This window comes from Heterodontus francisci, chromosome 37, assembly GCF_036365525.1.
Source record: "Heterodontus francisci isolate sHetFra1 chromosome 37, sHetFra1.hap1, whole genome shotgun sequence".
Lineage (NCBI taxonomy): Eukaryota > Metazoa > Chordata > Chondrichthyes > Heterodontiformes > Heterodontidae > Heterodontus > Heterodontus francisci.
The window spans coordinates 12,053,466-12,078,546 of NC_090407.1; the positions used below are offsets into that span (position 1 = coordinate 12,053,466).

Consider the following 25,081-nt stretch of genomic DNA (forward strand, 5'->3'; position numbering starts at 1 on the left):
TGTAGGCAGATTTAAATTTATCTAAATTATAATTTTGTCCTTTAGGTATAATAACCGCTGCATCTTAATTCACAATGATGTGTCAGGAAGAATTAAGAAATACATATATATTTAAAAAAAAAAAGTTTGGTGCATTACAGTGGGAAAGGTTTTCTCCGCGGGCTATGTATTAGTGAGATTGTAAACCGGGTCGCAGCGAATATCTCTCTGATTCCACATGCACAGAGGAAATCATTTCCTTATTATGTTCAAGGTACGTGAATCTTTGCTTTGTTAGGATTGCAGTTTATTTCCCCACCCAAATAAGATTGTGTTATCAATTTTGTTGTATAAATATTTAACTTATTAACTGGAACCTCTCCCTGAATAATTACTGTGCAGTTCCAAAAGCTTCACTGCAATATTCTGCTAGAATCAGCAAATAGCTCCAAATGCTTTTTGAAAATCTTTTCATCCACAATTTTATTTTCTCACAAAGATAGGAAGAGTACTAAATATAAGTGGGGGAGGGTGCTCAATTTTCTTTGCTGGCTTTGGGTGGGAACGGGATGATAGCACATTGATAATAGTGGGTATGCCACTTACTGCCCCATTTGATTTGTCTTCAGCATTTTCCATTGGATGCCTGTCCCTTAAGCTGGCGTGTGAGCTTCTGGGGATTCCAAGAGCTGTCACGGTCGGTTGAATGAAGAAGATTAGCCATGTAACAGACTGAAACTCAGATATCATCTTTGTATAAGGAAACTGTGGACATAGCTTTCAGAAAGCACCAGTATCACAATACAAGCAGTTTGAGCATTACAAATGCCAGAGTGCGGTTAATGCTGCCTCACTTCTGAGTTTAATGAAGAATGCCACATTTTGGAGCGGGAATGGGGTGCATTACCCACCAACATTATGTTTATGATTGACAGCAAGACTTGCCAATCCCCTTTCCAGCAATGGAAAGGTCCTGAATACAGATGGTGTTAAAAACTAGGAAGCTGAAAAACTAGGAAAGCACGATGAATCAACATATCCACGAAGTGCCAGCCACACCCAAAAAGAATTGCATTTTTCAGGGACTTTGTGACAAGTCCTTTTAGCTGGCGTGTGTGCTCCTCACCCTCCCTACCTCCCAACCCCAGAATTGCCTTGAAATAGCATAACCTCTGACTCACCGTGGAAAACTCACCAGTTATATTATTCCCTCTCGTGTGGATCAATAACGATAGGGCATAGATTCAAAATCATTGGCAAAACATCCAGAGGGGAGATGAGAAGAATTGTTTTCACTAAATTGTTGGAATCTGGAATGCCCTACCTGAAAAGGTGTTGGAAGCTGATTAATAATTTTAAAAAGGAATCGGACAGGGTACTTGAGAATGAGGTTTCTGGACAAAAAGGCGGGGATATGGGCTAAGCACGACTGCTCTTTTAAAGAGCCAGCACAAACACAACAGGCTGAATGGCCTCCTTCTGTGCTGTGAGTTTCTATGATTTCTATTTCTATATAACTTGCAATGCACCATTCTTATTTAAGAATATCAATTTGAATATTTCTTGGGAAATCAGTTAGTGTATGGGTTTCTCAGTACTGGGTTTACTTAATAATTCTAGGTTGTGTTAATGTGTGAGGTAGAGAATAACTATACACCATCTTTCACAGCCTCAGGATGTCACAAAGCACTTCACAGGAATTCAGTTACTTAGTGCAGTCACTATTTTAATGCAAGGAAATGGAACAGCTGATGCACACAACAAGGTCCTAGAAAGAAATGAAGAACTTGCATTTATATAGAGCCTTTCATGGCCTAAGTATGTCCCAAAACACTTTACAGACAATGATGTACCTTTGAAATGTTGTCACTGTTGTAATATAGGGAAATATGGCAGAAGATCTGAGCACAGCAAGATCCCACAAACAGCAATGGGATGAATGTCCAGATAATTGGTATTTTTGTGTTGGTTTGCAGATTAATATTGGACAGGTCGACAGTAGATCTCCCCTGCTATTGTTTTTATAATACCATGGGATTTTTCATGTCCACCTTGGCTTACTGTCCACTGTCTCATCTGAATGGTGACACTGCTGACAGTGCAGCACACCCTCAGCACGGCTCAAAATTGTGTGTCTTGAGTGGGGTATGACCTCATAACCTTCTGATTCAGAGACAAGAGTGAATAAATCCCACAATGTACAAAATGCACATATATCTAAACCCACTCAAGATCCCCCACCCGTTGGATAGATGCACCATCCAGTATGAAACTTTATACTGATACATCACCTGATGATTCAGTTCATAGAATCACAGAGTGGTTACAGCACAAAAGGAGGCCATTTGGCTCTTCATGTCTGTGCCAGCTGTCTGCAAGAGCATCTCAGCTAGTCCCACTCCCCTGCCCACTCCCAAAAGTCCTGCTAATTTTTTCTCTTCACATAATTATCCAACTCCCTTTTGAAAACCGTGATTGAATCTGCCTCCACCACACTGTCAGGTAGTGCATTCCAGATCCTAACCACACGTTGCGTAAAAATGTTTTCCTTATGTCGCCATTACTGTTGCTGTTCACCTGAAATCGGTGTCCTCCATTTTTGACCCTTCCACCAATGGGAACAGTTTCTCACTATCTACTCTGTCCAGACACCTCATGATTTTGAATGCCTGTATCAAATCTCTCAACCTTCTCTTAGGTTCTTCAAACTATCCACATAACTGAAGTCCCTCATCCCTGGAACCATTCTCCTAAATCTTTTCTGCACTTCCTCTGATGTCTTCACATCATTCCTAAAGTGTGGTTATAGGAACATAGGAGCAGGAGTAGGCCATTCAGCCCATCGTGCTTACCCCGCCATTCAGTACAATCATGGCTGATCATCCACTTTAATGCCTTTTTCCCACACTATCCTCATATCCCCTTATGTCATTGGTATTTAGAAATTTGTCAATCTCTGCTTAAAAACATACTCAATGATTGAACTTCCACTGCCTTCTGGGGTAGAGAATTCCAAAGATTCACAACCCTCTGAGTAAAGAAATTTCTCTCATCCCTGGGACACCTGAAGCAAATGTAGCCCTGTATCACAGCTCATGCCACAATTGACCTTTTTTCCAACCTTGATGATGTCCAATGTTACACTCCATGGCTTTTCATCTGCATTCCCAAGCACTATGTAAGTGCAAGTTCTTTGTTTCCCATACTACATATGGATCGGTTCTGCTCCACTCAGGATTCTTTAGTGGCCGTCAACCAAAGGTAAGTATTTTAATTTTTTAAAGAACAAAGCCATTTCTTGTGGAGCTAGGAGGAGCAGGAGTGCACCATCGACTCCACATCAGCCTTCTCCCCTTCCCACCACCCCTCCCCTCTCCCCACCAGGCAGCTCATAATTGAAATATTAACACAAAATGCTGGAAATACTCAGCAGGTCAGCGGCATCTGCAGAGGGAGAAACCGAGTTAACTTTGGCCCTTTGTCAGAATTGGCATCACCTAATGGGAAAGCTGTCTGTGGAGGAATGACCAACAGTGGCAGCTTGCCCCAATTACTCAGGAACAATCTTTATTGATTATTGGGGTCCTTGCTTTGGGCATGCCGTTTATGCAGTGCTGAAATTTTACCCCAGCGATTTCAGGAGAGATGAAAAAATTGCAGGAAAAGTTTTCAATAGCAATCTAAGGGGATTTAAATCAGTGAGCACTTACTCCTTCAGATATATAAGAATCAACTGAAGAGCATTCACACTAGTTAAATATTAGAAAGAGTGAGTAATGCAGCAGAATTTTTAGACATGGGAATGCAGATGAAAAGCCATGGAGTGTAACATAGGACATCATCAAGGTTGAAAAAAAAAGGGAGGATGATAAATCAGCAAATAGTTAATGGGCACTAGAACAACCCAATGCCACCCTTATTAGTCCAATTAAAATAGGCAAACAGTTACAGATGAGGATGTCTGAAACCTATTCACATCTTTTCACCTGTGAAGAACATCTGTGACCCGAGAGGGAGAACAAAAGACAAAAATAGAGGAAAGGAACAAGCGTATGGTGTTTTTTTCCCATTTCTCAGTTACCATCTGTAGTCTTGTAAAACACATTACCTGAGTAAAGCATTGCTCAGGAAATTAGCCATGAGTGCAGTCAGGAATTTCATAATTATCATTTAGTTTTAATCGCACACAACAACATGGAGTTTACACTGTGGCACAAAATTAAGCAAATAAATTGACAAAAGCTGTTGTTTTTCATTCTGGCCTGTGTGATAATGAGCTCCTTCTAAAGTAGGTCTAACACAAAATGTTCATTATTTCAAAAACATTCAACTTGAACTTTCTACTTTGAATTACATTTGGCAGTCATAAAGCAGTGGTAATTTATTGACAATGATTAATATTTCTGAAATAAATGATTACCACTTTGTCTGTTCTTGAATATAGGCACCAATTTCTCAGGTAACTTACTGAGTGTATTCCAGTTGTTTTGCATTGAATTCTTGTTTTTGGTTTGTTTATGAAAAAAGACTGAATTAAATCACTGTGTTGAAGAACCCACTAAAATCTTTGCAGAATAAGTTAGTTTAGACCCAGGTTTGTTTTTGGGCACAAAATGGTTGTCATGGCCATCAGAAACTAGAGGTCCGAAGCTCATCTGAAATTGGGCCTTGGGGCACAGCAACGTAATTCCGATAAGCTGCATATACTGCTCAGGCCTGCCAAATTTTGGATCAGGATTGCAAAACAAGCATTTGGTCCTTCATTAACATATGCAAGTCACCTAATGCTTGTAGCAGGCACCTGCCAGGGATGCCAATATATCACCCAAGCCAGTATGGCGTTGGACGTACTTCAAGCGCTTTTTGGGCTTTGGATATCACTACACACAATGCTTCTCTTTGCCCCAGTTCTGTGTACGAGAAATGGGTATAATGAGGTCCAATTTGGCCCCTTTGAATCATGGCATTACGAATAGAAGCTATTCTCCCATCTTATCCTGAAAATACTGATTTATGCCGGTGTATGATTTCATGGGTGCTGGCTGACTTGCATTACTACACCTGAGTACCTTCCTACAAGGCAATGAATGTCAATCAGATATTTAACCATGTGAGCCATCACTGCTATGCCTGTTCCTGTCGTCCAAAATATACACTTGGAAATTTTCCTGTTGGGTAGTGGTCAGGGATAATAACCATGGCTGATTTCCTCATCCCATCCTCCCGAGCCCAGATGTGCTGAGGCCACTTGTGGCACTCCACCATTGGCCCAGCTGAAATCAGCCAAGGTGGCATAGACCAAGGATTGAATGCTTTGAATATAAAGGCTCTGGAATATTTTAGTGTCTGTACAAAATTATTACTAGCTTGGTGCAATAGGCCCGTCCTCTATATTTAGGCCGGCAATGCAAGAATTATTGGAGCTGCACCTCAATGTATTGTGTTGCTCCTTAAACTTAAGATGCATTGTAACACAGACCTACCTTTATTAAGTCACCTACAATATCAAAAGAAGTGTCAGCAGTCACATAACATCAAGTGACTCATTATCCACCTCATATAATTTAGCCTCAGGGATGAGGTGACAGGCATAAACCTCAAAGTTGTGTGAATATCTGCAAGAAATAGTTTTAAGAATTCAGAGAAGAAATGCCACCTTTATTTTAAAACTGATTTAATTTGTTTTTGAGACATCCCTTAATAAGTGACAGAGTTGACTAAAATGTAAAATACTGCAAATCTGAAATGAAAACAGTAAACGCTGTAGGTACTTGGCACCACCTGTGGAGAGAACCCAAGTCAATGTTTCGGGTATAGGACCCTTCCTCAGCACTTTTCTGATTTAAGAAGGAACATTTAGAAAGGAACAAGAAAAGTGAGAAGAAGAATATACAAAGAACAACCCTGCACGTAGAAAGAAATGGCATAACCTTAGGTGGAGAACAGGAGATGGTTAAATGGCAGAAATGATGTACCCAGGAGATAAAAGGAGGCATAGTACGAGAAATCAAAGAAATAAAAGGCACTTAAAAGAGAGAGTGTGAGGAAAAACTAAAGGTGTAGAAAGACAAGGTATGCTCCTTAAACTTGCATTGAACTTCATTGGAACAGTGTAGAAGGTCAAAGACAGATATGCCAAAGTAGGAATGGGGTGGAGAAACACTGGACTAATGAGATATGGGTTCATGGCTTAAATACAAGTCCTGTGTCTGCCATTGTGAGTTGACAGCAAGTGGATGATGGGTGCTTCATGTCCTTTTGCCCAACAACACATTGGAGCAGGAGTAGACCATTCAGCCCCTTGAACCTGATCAGTCATTCAATCAGATTGTGGTTGATCTATACCTCAACCCCATTTACCCATCTAGAATCCATATCCCTTGATACTCCTATCTAATAAAAATGTGTCAATCACAGTCTTGACCCAACATTGGCATAGCCTCCAGGGGAGAGAGAGTTACAGATTCCCACTACTGTTTGTATGGAAAGGTGCTTCCTGATTGCACTCCTGAATAACCTAGTTCTAATTTTAAGATTATGTCCCCTTGTTCTGGGCTCTCCCACCAGAAGAAATGGTTTGTGTATCTACTGTATCAAACCATTTGATAATTTTAAACACCTCAATTAGATCATCACTCAATCCTCTAAACTCAAGGGAATACAAACTAAGTTTATACATCTCCCCATGTAACTCCTCTAAGGTCAATTTATCCTCACTGAGGTTTGGTGCTAGTTTCAGCCCAAAACTGAATACAGAACTCCAAATGGGGTCTGACCAAGGTTGGAGCATTGGAATTGAAAGAAATGCTTCACCTATGAAAGTGACCATCAAGACACCATCATAAATGGCTCCTGGATTGTTATCCACTGTAAGGAATCATTTTTAATTTGACTGTATTATAAGCACTTTTACTGGACTAATCAGAGACAATCAAAAATCGTTGCGTCATAAAATCTGGTAACTCTTTTCTTGTTGAGATTATACCTAACATCTGTGTTTAATCATTGCAAGTTAATTTGTGTCTTTTAGTGCTTCGTTCAGTTTTATTTTCCCTGACCTTAGTTAACAGATTCTGTTATCTCATGCCTACAAAAATGTAACGTGTAAAAGTGTCCAATGACCACTTGGTGGAACTTCAATTGAGCATTAGGTTTGTCTGTGCGAGAATGTTCAATGCTTATGATTTAACACACGGGTTTTATGAGAAGTAGCAATTAGAAATCCAAGGCACAATTAGTAATGGGACCAGATTTTGGGTAAAATTTGCAATTTAGCCCTTCTAGTGTTCGGAGCACTTATCAAGATTTCAGGTATGGAGGTCAACACATTCTGTTAGTGACCAGCATTATTTCTGTCCATTAACACAATGGACAGAAAGTTGTGTGAGCTACAAATTGGGCGTGTTAACCTCTCTGCCTGAATTTCCGATATGAGAAGCTCTGCACCTAGAGCACTAACTGAAACTATATCCTAATGTATACACATCCAGGAGTTACAATTCAATCTCTGAATAGTTTCATTTTGTGCTCATATTAGCTTTCATAGCAGAGCATGTGCTTCTTTTGGACTGAAACTTGACCTTATCCACAAAGTGTCTAGGATATGGCATGCCCATGGTGAATAACAAATCCTTTTACTGTTGGTGTGCACACCAGACAGAGTCCATGTGGGTTGTCCCTAAAATTTCTAACCGTTCCAAAATCGGTAGAAAATAATGTGCTGACAGACCTGATTCAGGATGAAAAGTGCTATTTTTAGTCTTTATTAAAAGTAAATCAATAAAAGAAAAAAAACCCACACAAAAATATCCATTTAGCAGAATAAATACAGTAATAGAATACTGGATTTCTCACCAGTACTTTCAAACAGTTCCCAAAACAGTAAAGGGCAGAGTTATTCCTTTTATACAATAAGTGAGGTCACATATTCCTTGGAAAACAAGAGTCTAAATGGAGCAACGGGATCTGGGGGTACAGATACATAAATCACTAAAAGTAACGACTCACGTTAATTAGGCCATTTAAAATAGCAAACAGAGCAGTGGAATTTTGGAAGGATAGAGTGTTAAACCTATATAGAATCTTGGTTAGGCTACACTTGAGTGCTGTGCGCAGTTCTGATCTCCATATTATAAATAGGATATAAAGGCACTGGAACAGGTGTAAAAAAGATTAACAAGGATGATACTAGAACTGAGAGGTTATACCTATCAAGAAAGATTGTACAGGCTGGAGCTCTTTTCTCTGGAAAAGAGAAGGATGAAGGGTGGCCTGATAGAGACCTTTAAGATTATAAAAGGGTTTGATAAGGTAAACATCGAGAAGATATTTCCACTTGTGGGTGGTCCAGAACTAGGGGCCATAAATATGATAGTGATTGGGCGGCACAGTGGCGCAGTGGTTAGCACCGCAGCCTCACAGCTCCAGGGACCCGGGTTCGATTCCGGGTACTGCCTGTGTGGAGTTTGCAAGTTCTCCCTGTGTCTGCGTGGGTTTTCTCCGGGTGCTCCGGTTTCCTCCCACAAGCCAAAAGACTTGCAGGTTGATAGGTAAATTGGCCATTATAAATTGTCACTCGTATAGGTAGGTGGTATGGAAATATATAGGGACAGGTGGGGATGTTTGGTAGGAATATGGGATTAGTGTAGGATTAGTATAGATGGGTGGTTGATGTTCGGCACAGACTCGGTGGGCCGAAGGACCTGTTTCAGTGCTGTATCTCTAATCTAAAATCTAATCTAATAAATGCAATAGAGAACGCAGGGGAAACCTTTTTGCCCAGAGTGTGGTTAGAATGTGGACCAGGATCACTGTTGGGCAGACCAGAAAGAGTGTGTAGTAGGTTAGGATCACTGTGAAGCTGACCGGGAGGAGTGTGAAGCAGACTGGGATCACTGTGAAGCAGATTGGGATCACTGTGAAGCAGAACGGGAGGAGTGTGCAGTGGGTCAGGATTACTGTGAAGCAGACCAGGATCACTGTGAAGCAGAATGGGAGGAGTGTGCAGCCGGTCAGGATCGCTGTGAAACTGACTGGGAACACTGTGAAGCAGACCGGGAAGAGAGTGAGCTGACTGGGATCACTGAAGTGAAAGAGAAAAAAATCAAATTGTAACATCACAGGAAAGCCATGAGTTGATTGTCTGGTGAGTATTGTAGCTTTGTTTCCCATTCGCCAAAGTTAGGAAGTTAGTCTAAGGAACTGGGAAATTAAAAATTTCAATTTTTTATAATAAGGGTTATCTTCCCTATATTTAAGTGAATTCAGCAGAAGGAAAGTGAGTAGCTGGTGAGCCTTCTCTTTTATTTTTAAGTGGTAAGGTTTATCAGTAGTAGCAAGGTTTATTATCTAATAGATAGAGGAATGGAAGGGCTGCTGTGACCTCTTCGTGTGCACATCTTGTGCTATGCGGGAACTCCAGGACACTTCCCGTGTCCCAGATAACCATTTGTGCAGGAAGCGTGGTCAGTTGCAGCAGCTGGAGCTCTGGGTTTTGGAGCTTGAGCAGCAGCTGGTGTCACTACGGTGCATCCGTGAGGTTGAAAGCTTTGTGAATCGCACGTTTATAGAACATTTATAGATGTGGTCACCCTGTAGCTTAAGAATTTGCAGCGAGAGAGGGAATGGGTGGCCACCAGACAGTCAAAAAGAAACAGGCATGTAGTGCAGGAGACCCCTGAGTGCATCTCACTCTCCAGCCAGTATTCGCTTCTGAATACTGATGGAAGTGATGGTTGATCTGCAGAGTGTTGTCAAGTCCATGGCACCAGTGTTGGCTCAGGGGGGCACAGGGGGGCACAAAGAAGACTGGAAGAGTAATAATGATAGGAGATTCGATAATTAGGGGAATAGACAGGCATTTCTGTGGCCGCAGGCATGAATCTGCATAGTATATTGCTTCCCTGGTGCCAGGGTAAAAGATGTCACTGAGCAGCTACAGAGCACTCTGAGGGTGGAGGGTGAACAGCCAGCAGTCGTGGTCCACATTGGTACCAATGACACAAGCAGAAAGAGGGATGTGGTCCTGCCATCAGAATTTAGGGAGCAAGATAGGAAATTAGTAAGCAGCACCTCAAAAGTAGTAACCTCTGGATTACTCCTGGTAACACACACAAGTGAGTATAGAAATAGAAGGATAAAGCAGATCAATACGTGGCTGGAAAGATGGTGCAGGAGGGAGGGTTTTAGATTCCTGAGACTTTGGGACCAGCTGTGGGGGAGATGGGACCTGTACAGGTCAGAAGGATTGCACTTAGACAGAGCCGGCACCAATTTCCTTGCAAGGCGATTTGCTAGTGCTATTGGGGAGGGCTTAAACTAACTTGGCAGGGGTGTGGGAACCAGGAGGTAATATCAGAGAGGAATACCAAGGTGCACAGAATACTGGGAGAGACAGCTAGCACTAGAGAAGGAAATAGTAATTATTGGGGGAGGTTCAGTGTAAGGGAGAAAGTAATAAATTCTAAATTAGGGTTACTGTGCATTTATGTGACTGCGCGGAGTGTAGTAAATTAAGATTGATGAGTTACAGGTAGCCACATGGAAATATGATGTTGTGACTACAACAGAGACCTGGCTCAAAGAAGGGCAGGACTCGGAATTAAATATTCCTGGATATAAGGTGTTCAGGAAAGGAAGGAAAGAGGGAGGGTGGCTGTATTGATTAAAGAGAACACAGCAGTGCCGGAGAGAGAGAATGTCCCAGAGGGATTAAGGACAGAATCTATTTGGCTAGAGCTAAGGAACAACAAGGTACAGTTACAATGCTTGGTGTAGTCTATAGGCCACTGACTAGTGGAGGAACAAATTTGCAAGGAAATTACAGAGAAGTGCAAGAATTATAGTTATAAGGGGGACTTTACGACTGTCCCAGTCTATATTCGGATAATTAGTGTAAAGGGCAGAGAGGAGCAAGAGTTCCTAGAGTGTGTTCAGGAAAATTTTCGACAGCAGTATGTTTCCAGTCCAACGAGAAAGGAGGCACTGCTACACCTGCTTCTTGGGAATGAGATAGGCCAGATGGATCAAGTGTCAGTAGGAGAACATTTAGGGGACAGTGAGGTTTAGGTTGGCCATAGAAAAGTACAAGAAACAATCCCGAGTAAGAATAATTAAGTGGGGGAAAACCAACTTCAATGGGGTAAGAATGGATCTGGGCCAGATAAATTGGAATCAAAGGTTGGCAGGCAAAACGTTAACTGACCAATCGACTGCCTTTATAGAAGAGATAGTTCGGGCACAGTCAAGGTATATTCCCATGAAAGGGAAAGGTAGGGCAAACAAATCCAGAGCTCCCTCAATTACAAAGGAGATAGAGATTAAGGTGAAGAAGAAAATGTGTGCTTATGACGTATGTCAGGTGGATAATACAACCGAGAACCAGGCTGAATATAGAAGGTTCAGAGCAGAAGTGAAAAAGCAAATAAGAAAAACAAAGAGAGAGTATGAAAAGAGACTGGCAGCTAACATATAAAGGAATCCAAAAGGCACATAAATAGTAAAAAGGTGATAAAAGGCAGAGTGAGTGGGGCTGATTAGGGACTAAAAAGGGGATTTATGCATGGAGGCAGGGGGCATGGCTGATATATTAAATGAATACTTTGCATCTGTCTTTACCAAAGAAGAAGATGCTACACAGGTGATGGTGAAAGAGGAGGTAATTCAGACACTTGAAGGGTTTAACATTGATAGAGAAGGTATTGGATAGTCTGTCTGTACTTAAATTTGATAAGGCACCAGGACCAGATGAGATGCATCCAAGGATACTGAGGGAATTAAGAGTGGAAATTGTGGAGGCACTGGCCATAATTTTCCAGTCTTCCTTAGACTCAGGTCTGGACTGGAGAATTGCAAATGTTGTACCCTTGTTCAAAAAAGGGTAAAGATAAGCCCAGCAACTACAGGCCAGTCAGTTTTACCTCGGTGGGGGAGAAGCTTCTGGAAGTGATAATTTGGGACAAAATTAATAGTCGGTTGGGAAAAAGGAAAGCCAGCGCGGATTTGTTAAGGGCAAATCGTGTTTAACTAACTTGCTGGAGGTTTTGACGAGGTAACAGAGAGGGTTGATGCAGTTGATGTGATGTACATGGCCTTCCAAAAGGCGTTTGATACAGTGCCACACAACAGACCTGTGAGCAAAGTTATAGCTCATGGAATAAAAGGGACAGTCGCAATAATATAATAAAAGCAAAATACTGCGGATGCTGGAAATCTGAAATATAAACAAGAAATGCTGGAAATACTCAGCAGGGCTGGCAGCATCTATGGAGAGAGAAGCAGAGTTAACGTTTCAGGTCAGTGACCCTTCTTCAGAACTGGCAAATATTAGAAATGTAAAAGATCGGTGCAGGCTTGGCGGGCCGAATGGCCTGTTCCTGTGCTGTACTGTTCTTTGTTCTTTGTTCTTTGTTATAAGCAAGTAAAGTGGGGGTGGGGCAAGAGATAACAAAGGAGAAGGTGTAGACAGGACAAGGTCACAGAATAGCTGACCAGAAGGTCGTGGAGCAAAGGCAAACAATATGTTAATGGTGTGTTGAAAGACAAAGCATTAGTACAGATAAGGTGTACTGAAAATTGAACAGCCGCAAGTACAAACATGAAAAAAAAAACTGTGGGTAAGCAAACTGAACAAACTAAGATTAAATAAAATAAACACAAAAAATATATTAAAAAAGGAAAAAGAAAAAAATAACTAAAAATAAAAGTAAAATGGGGGGCCCGTCATGCTCTGAAATGATTGAACTCAATGTCCAGTCCAGCAGGCTGTAGTGTGCGTAATTGGTAAATGAGATGCTGTTCCTCGAGCTTGCGTTGATGTTCACTGGAACACTGCAGCAATCTCAGGACAGAGATGTGAGCAGGGGGGTGTGTTGAAATGGCAAGCAACCGGAAGCTCAGGGTCCAGCTTGCGGACTGAGCGGAGGTGTTCCGCAAAGGGGTCACCCAGTCTGCGTTTGGTCTCCCCAATGTAGAGGAGACCACATTGTGAGCAGCGAATACAGTATACTACATTGAAAGAAGTACAAGTAAATTGCTGCTTCACCTGAAAGCAGTGTTTGGGGCCTGGGATAGTGAGGAGAGAGGAGGTAAATGGGCAGGTATTACACCTCCTGCGATTGCAGGGGAAGGTGCCATGGGAAGGAGACGAGGTGGTGGGGATAATGGAGGAGTGGACCAGGGTGTCACGGAGGGAACGATCCCTTCGGAATGCTGACTGGAGAAGGGAGGGGAAGATGCGTTTGGTAGTGGCATCACGCTGGAGGTGGCGGAAATGGCGAAGGATGATCCTTTGGATATGGAGGCTGATGGGGTGGAAAGTGAGGACAAGGGGAGGGAGGGGAAGGGGTGAGAGTAGAGGTGCGGGAACTGTGCCGGACACGGTTGAGGGCCCTGTCAACCACAGTGGGGGAGAATCCTCGGTTGAGGAAAAAGGAAGACATATCAGAAGCGCTGTCATGGAAGGCAGCATCATCAGAGCAGATGCGTCGGAGACGGAGAAACTGGGAGAATGGAATAGAGTCCTTACTCGATTCCCCTTGCAATAAATGCCAACGTTCCATTTGCCTTCCTAATCACTTGCTGAACCTGCATATTAACTTTTTGTGATTCATGTATCAGGACACCCAGGTCCCTCTGTGCCACTGAGTTCTGCAATTTCTCTCCATTTAAATAGTATACTGCTTTTCTATTCTTTCTGCCAAAGTGGACAAGTTCACATTTTCCCACATTATACTCCATCTGCGAAATTTTTGCCCACTCACTTAAGCTATCTATATCCCTTTGTAGACTCTTTACCTCCTCTTGCCAGCTTACTTTCCTTCCTATCTTGGTGTCATCGGCAAATTTAGCTACTATACATTTGGTCCCTTCATCCAAGTCATTGATATAGATTGTTAATAGTTGAGACCCCAGCACTGATCCCTGTGGCACTCCACTAGTTACAGCTTGCCAACCCAAAAAAGACCCATTTATCCCTACTCTCTGCTTCCTGTTAGCTAACCAGTCCTTTATCCATGCTAATATGTTACCCCCTATACCATGTGCTCTTATCGTGTGTAGTAAAGACCTAGACCTTGGTGTACAGGGCACAATTTCAAAATTTATGGATGATACAAAACTTGGAAGCCTTGTGAACTGTAAGGAGGATAGTTAAGAACTTCAAAAAGACATAGACAGTTTGGTGGAATGGGCGGACAAGTGGCAGATGAAATTTAATGCAGAAAAGTGTGAAGTGATTCATTTTGGTAGGAAGAACGTGAAGGGACAATATAAAATAAAGGGTACAATTCTAAAGGGGCGCAGGATCCGAGGGACCGGGATGTAAATGTTGTCAGGCAAATCCCCCACCTGCCAACACTGAGGCACACATGATTTCACCACATGAACATTAAAACTTAAAATTGCAAGACCCTGACTGGAAGGACATTTGCATAGTACTAGCAATGTTGGAACAAAAGGGGTCCAGTCGTTGCTTCCCCAATACACAGAAGAAGTGGTCAGACCAGTTTTAGTCACATGTCTGTTGAGATTTGAGCTTCCAACAAAGGATTTAAACTCAGAAAGCTCCTGGCTCCTGGTTTGAGAAGACCTCTCCTGTCCTGCCTGCTCATCTCTCAGGGAACTGAAACCATTGAAGACACATAAACTCAGAGAGAGAAAAATCTCCTACGTGAACAAGGTTTACGAAGAATACTGGGCCCCAACAAAACGCAAGACCATATCTTCAATCAAGGACTACAGTGAGCTCGAGAAACAGTAACAAAGTATTGCCTCAAACTGTTCTACTTGTCTCTTCTGCTCTTTTCTGTCACTATTTGCAAGTGTATGTCATGTGTGCATACTAGCATGGGCGTGTCGTATATCCGTAGGCATTAACCATATTAGAGTTTAAGGTTTAATAAATGTCATCTTTCTGCTTTAAACCAAAGAAAGCCTGTCTGTGCTAATTTTTTTGGCTTATAATTGGAAACTGTGAACAAGGATTCACAAAAAGGGGAGCTCAAAACACAGTGTGTTTAAATTTAAACCCTGTTAACAATAAGTCCAGATAAAGACAGTAAAAGATCCCGAGACACATTTCTCACCTGTTCATAACAATGTGCATAAGTCATTGAAGGTGGCAGGATGGGTTGAGAGCACGGTTAATAAAGCATACAGCATCCTAGGCTTTATTAATAGGGGCATCGAGTACAAAAGTATGGAAGTTATGTTAAACTTGTATAGAACACTGGTTCGGCCTCAACTGGAGTATTACCTCCAGTTCTGTGCACCACATTTTAGGAGAGATGTGAAGGCATTCGAGAGAGTGCAAAAAAGATTCACAGGAATGGTTCCAGGGAGGAGGTACTTCAGTTCCCTGGTTGGATTGGAGAAGTTGGGACTGTTTTCCTTGGAGGAGAGAAGGTTGAGAGGAGATTTGATAGAGGTATTCAAAATCATGAGTGGTCTGGACAGAGTAGATAAGGAAAAACTGTTCCCATTGGTGGAAGGATTGACAACCTGCTGGCACAGATTTAAGATAATTATCAAAGGAAGCAATAGTGGCATGAGCAAAAACTTTTTCACGCAGTGAGTGTTTATGATCTGGAATGCACTGCGGTGTGGTGTGGTGTGGTGGAGGCAGGTTCAATTGAGGCATTCAAGAGGGAATTGGATTGTTATTTGAAAAGGAAGAATGTGCAGGGCAACAGGGAGAAGGTGGGATAGTGACACTAGGTAAATTGCTCCTTCGGAGAGCCAGCGCAGACACAATAGGCCGAATGGCCTCCTCTGTGCTGTAACAATTCTGTGATTCTGCGATACCACAAGGAGTAGTTGAGGTGAATCACATAGATACATTTACAGGGAAGCTTATAAGTGCATGAGGGAGAAAGGAATACGTGTATATGTTGATAGGGTTAGATGAAGTAGGGTGGGAGGAGGCTCGTGTGGAGTATAAACACTAGCCTAGGCCATTTGAGCCAAATCGTCTGTTTCTGTGCTGTGCATTCTGTGTAATTCAGTGTATGTATGTTGTGCTCCTGGAAATCAGCAGTGGCGCAGGCTCGATACAAGGGAAAAGGCAGAAACCCGAGTAGTATGCTGGCTAGCAGTTTCTGGCTGGGAGGCTGTGAGGGAGCAGGAAGCTTTCACTGCTCCAAGTATGTGAACCTCATTACACCTCAGTAATTAATGCCTTAAAACTTCACGTGAGGTTGTGTAAATGAGCTGGTTGCAAAATATATATCATATTCTTGACAACTTTCATTTTTATATAATAAGTTACTTTGAAAGAAACACCTTGTGCAATAATTTTTGAATTCATCGTGTTTAGAATGTTTTTCAGGAGGAAAATTTAAATGCTGGCCTCCTAGTATGTTTTTAAACTTGTCCTTTGGCATAATTTCCAACAGGGGAATTGATAGATTTAGTTTAAACCGACAGTTTATATGTGTTACAAAAACAAGAAATGCTGGATTCACTCAGCAGGTCTGGCAGCATCTGTGGAAAGAGAAGCAGAGTTAACGTTTCGGGTCAGTGACCCTTCTTCGGAACTGCAGGAGTTCCGAAGAAGGGTCACTGACCCGAAACGTTAACTCTGCTTCTCTTTCCACAGATGCTGCCAGACCTGCTGAGTGAATCCAGCATTTCTTGTTTTTGTTTCAGATTTCCAGCATCCGCAGTATTTTGCTTTTAGTTTATATGTGTTACTTGTGTTTACTGACAGATTTTATATAAGCCAGTTGACATTAATAAACTTGCAATGTAACTCAACTTTGATGGCATTGTAGCATTACACTCCATGCTGGTTTATTGGCAAGCATTAGATAGTCATGAACAGACTTGGATGGGCTCAGGACAGCTGTGTTTCACCCAACACCTCTATCCCTTCCTCATCTCAGCTTGGTACCTTACAGCCTTGCTCAAATCAGGAGCACACTGTTCAGGGAATTAATGGGCATGAAGAGACTCAAAGCTTTTAACACCAATCCCAACATTGAGTTCAGCAAAGCAAGCACCATCAGAGAAGTGTTTGATTAACATTTACAGATTAGGAATGTTAAAGACTTGACTTTCAGTTAGAAAGACACAGTCGCACCGTGCAAAATCTATATTCTGCGGGGGCTGGAAATCTGAAATAAAAATAGAAAATGCTGGTAATGCTCAGCAGCTCAGAAAGTAGGAGAAGGTTATTGACCTGAAACATTAACTCTGTTTCTCTCTCCACAGATGCTGCCAAACCTGTTGAGTATTTCCAGCATCTTTTTTCAGTTGCGCAGCGGCGTGATACCGTAAGCTAAAATTACAAACCAATGCTGCACTTAGTATTCCAAAAGGGTGACAGATTCGTATAGTTAATTTTCCAAACTGAACACCCCTAGGGCAGGATTTTCCCTGCAGGTGTCTGGATCCTGGCGTCAGGGTCAAATGGGGTTGAGAAGCTCGCACTGTGTGGTGATTTTCCCTGAATTGGCCAATTAATGGCTAGAGGGCGGGTTTGCCATCCAATTAAGGACAGCGGGCGGGTTCTTGAAGCTGGAGGGCCAATAGGAAGCCCTCCAGCACTGAAGAAGCAGCAGTCTGTCTTTTCAGGTAAGTGAGAGAGAGGGCACCCCAAGATGGAGGTTCTCTCTCTCTCCAGCATTTTTAACTTTAAAATAAAAACGCCCTTAACAGCCGGGCCACCATTGTGCCTGCGGCAGCATCTGAGGCCAAGCAGGCGGGGAGGGCCTCAAAGCCTGCCTGGAGTGCTGACATCCTTGCGGGCCTGGAGGCCAACTGGAAAGTTCAAATTGGTCTCTGATAATAGGCCTTTAAACAGCCTTAATTGGCGACCCACCACTTGCAGGCAGGTAGCTCTGCCGCTCTCCCCATCCCAACTCTGGGAAAATGGCCCGAGGGCAGGATGATGCTGGGAAACCCCATCCGCCCTCCTCCATACTCCCCCCATCGAGGCCTAAGAATTCAGCCCCTAAGCTTGCCATTCTGAGCATATTCCTGGAAGTTTCATCACATGACATCCTACCTAGTACCACCTCACCCTCACGCACACGCAATTGGTCCCTTGACATGTCCATCCTCGTGATTCCCCCGCCTTCCCACACTAATTGGAGAGAGAACGATTTCTTCATTACCTTTTTGGATGACTTTTAACTGTCGGTGTAACAGCCTTTTTCCCATCTCCAATATTTTTATAATGGATAAAACAGTTCCAAGAAAATGAGAAGAAAACACGTTTTAATGCCCCTTCTGATTTTTCTCCAAGGTTGCTTGCAGCAGTGTCCTGGAGATTACTCTTTAATTTCTGGAGACTCCAGGACATTCCTGGATGGTTGGCAATCCTAAACAGTCATTTGGAATATAAAGCAACCAAAACTCAGTCATTGTGCCTGAACAATGCAGTGCATCTCAATTTTTGGTCTTCCGATGCAACTGAAGAGTTTAAGATTCACCGAATAAGCTTTTAAATCTCACTGTGCAACCAGTTAATGTGTTAATATGAAAAGAACCCTAGTTCGTGTAGTTAACCTGGCTGCTTTAAATGGGTTTAGGCCCACGTTAAAATTGCAAGATTTTATCCAAGTGTTAATGCATTAGAATAGTTGCATGCGCCTATGTAACAGCAGTCACTGTACTTCATTCTGTGTGATCTACATCCCTATGTTTCTGTGTTGTTCTGTGTAATTTCTGAGAAACGCAATAAGGCACTATATAGCTGCAAGTCCCATCTCTGTAAAATTAATTGGGAATACTTTTGCCTTCTGTTGTTAATCCATGCCAACTTGAACTGTGTTGTGAAAGTGCCATTGTGTAGTTTTGGACATTTGGAAACGGGGCTCTTTCCCTGCTCAGAATCACTAGAATTACCCAGACTTAGTTCTAGATTTCTGATTTCCAGTTTCCTTCACTATATCATTGCCAGCCGTGTCTTCAACTGCATAGACCCTAAGCTCTAGAATTCCCTTCCTAAACTTCTCCACTTCTCCTTTAAGATGCTCTTTAAATCCCAACTCTTTGACCAAGCTTTTGTCACCTGTCTTAATAACTCTTTATATGGCTCAGTGTCAAATTCTGTCTGATGTATGCTCCTGTGAAATGCCTTGGAATGTTTAATTACGTTAAAGGTGCTACATAACTGCAAGTTGTTCTATATGGTTTGAATTAAGAAAAGATGTCTTTGTCATAGGTGCTAAGCGAATGACCAACAGGGCAACACTGTGGTATGTGGCGCTGTCCCTGGAGAACGTAGATAAAGTGGTTGCGATTCCTTCTATACAGGTAACTAATCTATATTGCGGAACATTTCATTTCATGATTTTGTAAAAAGGGGAACTATCTAAAAGATGGGAGGAAAAGGAAAAGTACACATGCTCGAAATCTGAATTAAAAATAGAAAATAGTGGAAAAGCACGGCTGGTCAGGTCAGCAGCTTTTAAAATAGTCTGTCAGGTTAATATTTCAGATGGGCTTCCTTATCGGAACTGAGCGGATAGGAACATAGGAGGGGGAGGAGTAGGCCATTCAGCCCATCGAGCCTGCTCCACCTTTCAATATGATAATGGCTAATCATCCAGTTCAATGCCTTTTTCCCACACTATCCCCGTATTCCTTTATCTCATTGGTATTTAGAAATCTGTCAATCTCTGCATGAAACATACTTGATGACTGAGCTTCCACAGCCCTCTGGGGTAGAGAATTCCAAAGATTCACAACTTGCTGAGTCCACTGGTGGGAGAATCTCGAACTCGGGAATATAGTTACAGAATAAGGGGGTCACACATTTAAAACTGAGATGTGAAGGAATTTCTTCTTTCAGAGGGTGGTGAATCTCTGGAATTTTCTATCTCAGAGAGTTGTGGAGGCTAGGTCACTAAATGTATTTAAGGAGGAGGTAGATAGATTTTTGAAATCTCGGGGAGTCAAGGGTTATGTGGAGCATGTCTGAAAGAGGAGTTGAGGCATGGGACAGATCAGCCATGATCTTTTTGAATGGCGGGGCAGGCTTGAGGGGCTGAATGGCCTATTCCTGCTCCTATTTCTTATGTTCTTATGTAAAGAGATTTCTCCTCATCTCGGTCCGAAGTGGCTTCCCCCTTATTTTGAAATATTGTCACCTGGTTCTAGACTCCCCAACCAGGGGAAACATCTTACCTGCATCTACCCTGTCTATCCCTTTAAGTATTTTGTAGGTTTCAATGAGATCACCTCTCATTCTTCGAAACTCTGGAGAATACAGGCCCAGTTTCCCCAATCTCTCTTCGTAGGACAGTTCCACCATCCCAGGAACAAGTCTAGTGAAACTTCGTTGCACTCCCTCTATGGCAGTAATATCCTTCCTAAGGTAAGAGGACCAGAACTGCACACAGTACTCCAGGTGCGGTCTAACTAAGGTTCAGTACAATTGAAGCAAGACTTCACTACTCCTGTACTTAAATCCTCTTGCGATAAAGGCTAACATACCGTTAGCCTTCTTAATTGCTTGCTGCACTTGCATGTTAGCGTTAGCTTTCAGTGACTTATTGACGAGGACACCCAGGTCCCTTAGTACATCTACACTTTCTAATCTCTTACCATTTAAGAAATACTCTGCACATCTGTTTTTCCTACCAAAATGGATAACCTCATATTTTTCCACATTATATTCCATCTGCCACGTTCTTGCCCACTCACTAAGTCTGTCCAAATCCCCTTGAAGCCACTTTGCATCTTCCTCACAACACACGTTCGTACCTAGTTTTGTGTCATCCGCGAACTTGGAAATGTTTACATTTGGTCCCCACATCCAAATCATTGATATATATTGTGAACAGCTGGGGCCCAAGTACTGATCCTTGTGGTACCCCACTGGTCACAGCCTGCCAACGTGAGAATGACCCGTTTATTCCTACTCTCTGTTTTCTGCCTGTTAACCAATCCTTAATCCATGTCAGTATATTACCTCCTATCCCATGTGCTTTAATTTTGCTAACCAACTTCCTATGGGGAACTTTATCAAAAGCCTTCTGAAAATCCAAGTATACTACGTCCACCGACTCCCCTTTATCAATCCTGTTGGTAACATCCAACAGGTTCGTCAAACATGATTTCGAATTCATAAATTCATGTTGACTATGCCCAATCAGATCATTATTATCCAAGTGTCCATTTACCGCATCCTTTAGAATAGATTCTAGAGCGGATTGTCCTGATGAGTGCAAGACGAAAAGCTTCGACAACATGTCTCTATTTTCAGCAATACTCAAGTTCTGTACAACCAAATGACTATCTCTAATTCTGGAAGATTTCTTGTATCTTCCTCAGTGATGACAGACACAAAGTAATCATTTAGCTTCTTTGCCATTTCTCTATTCCCCATTGTAAATTCTCCTGACTTTGCCTGTAATGGACTCTGCCCACATTTGTCTGAGCCAAACGTTTCCTTTTTACGTACCTGTACAGCTTTTATAGTCCGTTTGTATGTTTTTTGCTAGCTTACATTTATATTCCATTCTCCCTTTCTTTATCAGTTTCTTCGTCCTCCATTGCTGTATTCTAAAATTCTCCCAATCCTCAGATTTACTACTATTTCTGGCAACTTTATAGGCCTTTTCTTTTAACCTTATACAATCCTTAACTTCTGTCAGGCAAGCCCCCCAACTGCCAAGACTGATGTACACATTATTTCGCCACACTAACATTAAAACTTAAAATTGTGGCTGGGAAGAAAAGAGGGCCTATCATAAGGAATTGCCAAGCCCCTGACTGGAAAGACATTTGCATGCTAGAAGACAGTGTTGGAACAAGGGACCCAGTCCTTGCTTCCCCAATACACAGAAGAAGTGGTCAGATCAGTTTTGTCGCATGACAGGCTGGCTGTTGGTTTTTTGAATTTGAACTGGCCACAGAATTTTGAACTCAGAAAGCTGTTTGCTCTTGGACTGAGAACACCTCTCTCTTGTCTGCTCCCATCTCTTTCTCACGGAAGGGAAGACCCATTGAAGACAAGTGAACTCAGAGGGAAAAGTCTCCTACGTGAACAGTCTCCTACGTGAACAAAGTTTAAGAAGAATACTGGGCCCCAACGAAAAGTAAGAGCTGTCTACAATCAAAGACTCTACAGCAAGCTGGAAACACAGAAACATTAATAAGAAACCCCCTTCAGAGACTGCCTCAAACCTCTCTACTTTATTTTTCTTCTGCTCTTTTCTGTTCGTGTTTCAATATGTGTATCGCCTGTGCATGCTCGCGTGGGCGCGTCATATATCGGTAGGCATTAACTGAATTAGAGTTTAAGCTTAAGGTTTAATAAATTTCACTTTTCTTCATTCAACCTAAGAAAACCTGGTGTGCTCATTTCTTTGCCTTATAATTGGAAAGCGGTAAACAAGGATTCACCAAGGGGGAGCTCAAAATACAGTGTGTTTAAAAATCAAACCCTGATTTACAATAAGACCAGGTGAAGATAGTAAAAGACCCCTAGACACCTCTCTCACCTGGTCATAACAGAAATTTGGGTGGTAGCATCCGGAATTTTACCCACAGACAAATGAGTGAAATTGGAAGTGGGAAGCCAATTGTTCCCAATCAAAAAGAGCAAATTTCAATACAGGTTTTCTTGTGGTTGTGTGTGATTGAATACTAACATTGTCTGCAACTGAAGCTAGTAGTTCTCCAAGCCAGGGTGAAGTAACATGGGATAAATTAAAAGCACTGACTATGGAGGAGTTGAGGAAAATGGCTGAGTAGTGTGGGATCACTGTACGTGGCAAGGCTAGGAAGTCTGAACTCCTAAGGCTAGTGGCCAGCCATTTTTCCATTGAATCTGAAGAAGCGGAAGCAGTGTTAGTAGTAGACCCAGACAGGGTACTGCGAGCAAAGAGACAATTGGAACAAAAGAAACTTGTATTCGAAGACAAGGAAAGAGAAAGGGAGAGAGAGAGAGACAGGAAAAAGAGAGAGAGAGAGAGACAGGAAAAAGAGGGAGAGAGGCAGGAGAGGGAGAAAGAGAGCCTTCCAGAAGGAACCTGAAGAGAAAGAGAGAGCCTTCCAGAAGGAACTTGAAGAAACAGAAAGACAGAAGAAAGAAAGAGAGAGGCAGGAGAGAGAGAGAAAGAATTTTCCAGAAAGAATCCGATGAGAGAGAGCTGAAGTGGCTTGAGTTAACTAGGGGGTGACAGAATAACGCTGGTGAAAGCATGGCCAACATGGAGGAGCAGAATTCAGGGCTGGGTACAGGATTGCTAAAACTCGCTCAATTAATTCCAGAATTCAATGAGGAAGACGTGGAAGCGTTTTTCATGTCTTTTGAGAAACTGGCAAGACAGCTAAAATGACCAGCTGAGACCTGGTCTCTTTTAATACAAAGTAAATGAATTGGAAAAGCCCATGAGGTTTATTCCTTGTTGCCAGATGAGAGTTCATCAAATTATGAACTGACTAAAAAGTGCTATCCTCAGGGCATATGAATTAGAACCCAAAACCTATTGCCAGAAGTTTAGAACCCTCAAAAAGCAAGCTAATCAAACTTACCTGGAGTTTGAAAGAAGTAAGCAGCTGGCTTTTGACCAGTGGCTGAGGGCTCTTAAAGTACAGCTCACCTATGAGAATCTCAAGGAAGTAGTTCTATTAGAGAAATTTAAAAACTCTCTTCCACTACCAATAAAGATGCATGCAGAGGAGCAGTGGGTTCAGGGAGCCTGGCAAGCGGCTGTTCTGGCTGATGAGTTTGCTTTAATTTATAAGTCAGTTTCCCAGGGGAGAACCTTTCCTAATCACCCCCACAAATATGAAAAGGACAAAAGGTGGGGAGGTGATATCTGCCCAGGCAGTCCTGGAAGGGAAAGGAAACCAGGAGACACAGGGGGCCCTCCTCTAGCCAAAAAGGAAGGTGCTGTGAGCAAGAGTGAGACCCAGAGACCTGTGTGCTTCCACTGTAATAAGGCAGGGCATTTAAAAGTTGACTGCTGGAAACTAAAGGGGAAACCGGTAGGGTTAATCAGGGCACACCCGCTCAGTGAAGACAGGACTCTGATGCAAAGCACAGCAGAACAAGCTGTGGCTTTAACTGCAGTAAGAGTGCAACCCAGGAAGCCTACTACGGCCAGTGCAGGAAAAGTTAATAGGATTCCTGAAGGTTATCAGGGTTTTGTGTTTGAAGGAAAAGTAACCCCATATCCCTTGAGTGGGGCAAGCAAGCCCATAGTAATTTTCAGGGGCACAGGGGCGACTAGATCCCTTTTACTGGTAAAAGGCCTGACCTTTCCCCCAGAGAGTGCAGCGAACACCAAAATGGTGGTGAATGGTATTGGAGAGCTGTCTATGTCTGTACCTGTACACCGTGTGCTCCTGGAGTCCGACCTAGTTTCGAGATCGGTGACCATAGGGATTGTCCCTAGTTTGCCTGTGGACAGGATTGACCTGCTCCTACATAATGATCTGGCAGGGGCGAAGGTGGTAGCCTCCCCAGTAGTGAAAGAAAGACTACAGGAGGTCAGAGAGGCAGAGCAGTGGCAGGAGACAGACCCATGCAGTGTCCCTGAATGTGTAGTGGATCAAACCAGCTCCCCCAGAGGAGACTGCATTGGCACTGCAGGCAAATGACCATGAGGTCTGCCTGTCTGAGACTTTCTTTGGAAAGTTAGGAGACCCAGGGAATGAATTAAATGGATTTTCCATAGCTGAAGCTCAGCGAGCCGATCCAGTATTGCACAGGCTGCCCAATCTGAAAGTGAAACAGAGGGAGTCCCTGATTGCTACTATTTAAAGAATGAGGTTCTGATGAGGAAATGGAGTTCTCCTCGCAGACCTGAGGGCAAGGAGTGGACAGTAGTTCACCAGCTAGTGGTGCCACAGAGGTACTGGGGAGAAATATTAAGAAAGGCCCACGAGACTACAGTAGCTGTACATGCCTGTATACGAATGACCAAAGCCCGCATCAGACAGCAGTTTGACTGGCCAAAACTCCACAATGATATACTGAAGGAGTTGATACTTGTGCCAGGTTGAGGGGAAACCCCAACCTACAGTGAAACCTGCACCCCTAATTCCTGTACCGGTGGTCGGAGGTCCCTCCAGCAGAGGGCTGGTGAACTGTAAGGGACCCCCGCCAAGAACACGAGGGGACAGGCAGGCACCCAGCTGGCAA

General features: G+C 42.7%; 1 protein-coding gene across 3 annotated transcripts in view; it reads left to right on the forward strand.

Annotated features, from left to right (window-relative positions):
* The window catches only part of acot7 (acyl-CoA thioesterase 7), a 262,472-nt gene that overhangs the window by 75,598 nt on the left and 161,793 nt on the right, over positions 1-25,081 (forward strand). For all 3 annotated transcript variants that reach the window (XM_068017117.1, XM_068017118.1, XM_068017119.1), the window contains exon 4: positions 19,145-19,236. In XM_068017117.1, coding sequence (XP_067873218.1) covers positions 19,145-19,236 — 92 coding nt within the window. The remainder of the gene's footprint in view (positions 1-19,144; positions 19,237-25,081) is intronic.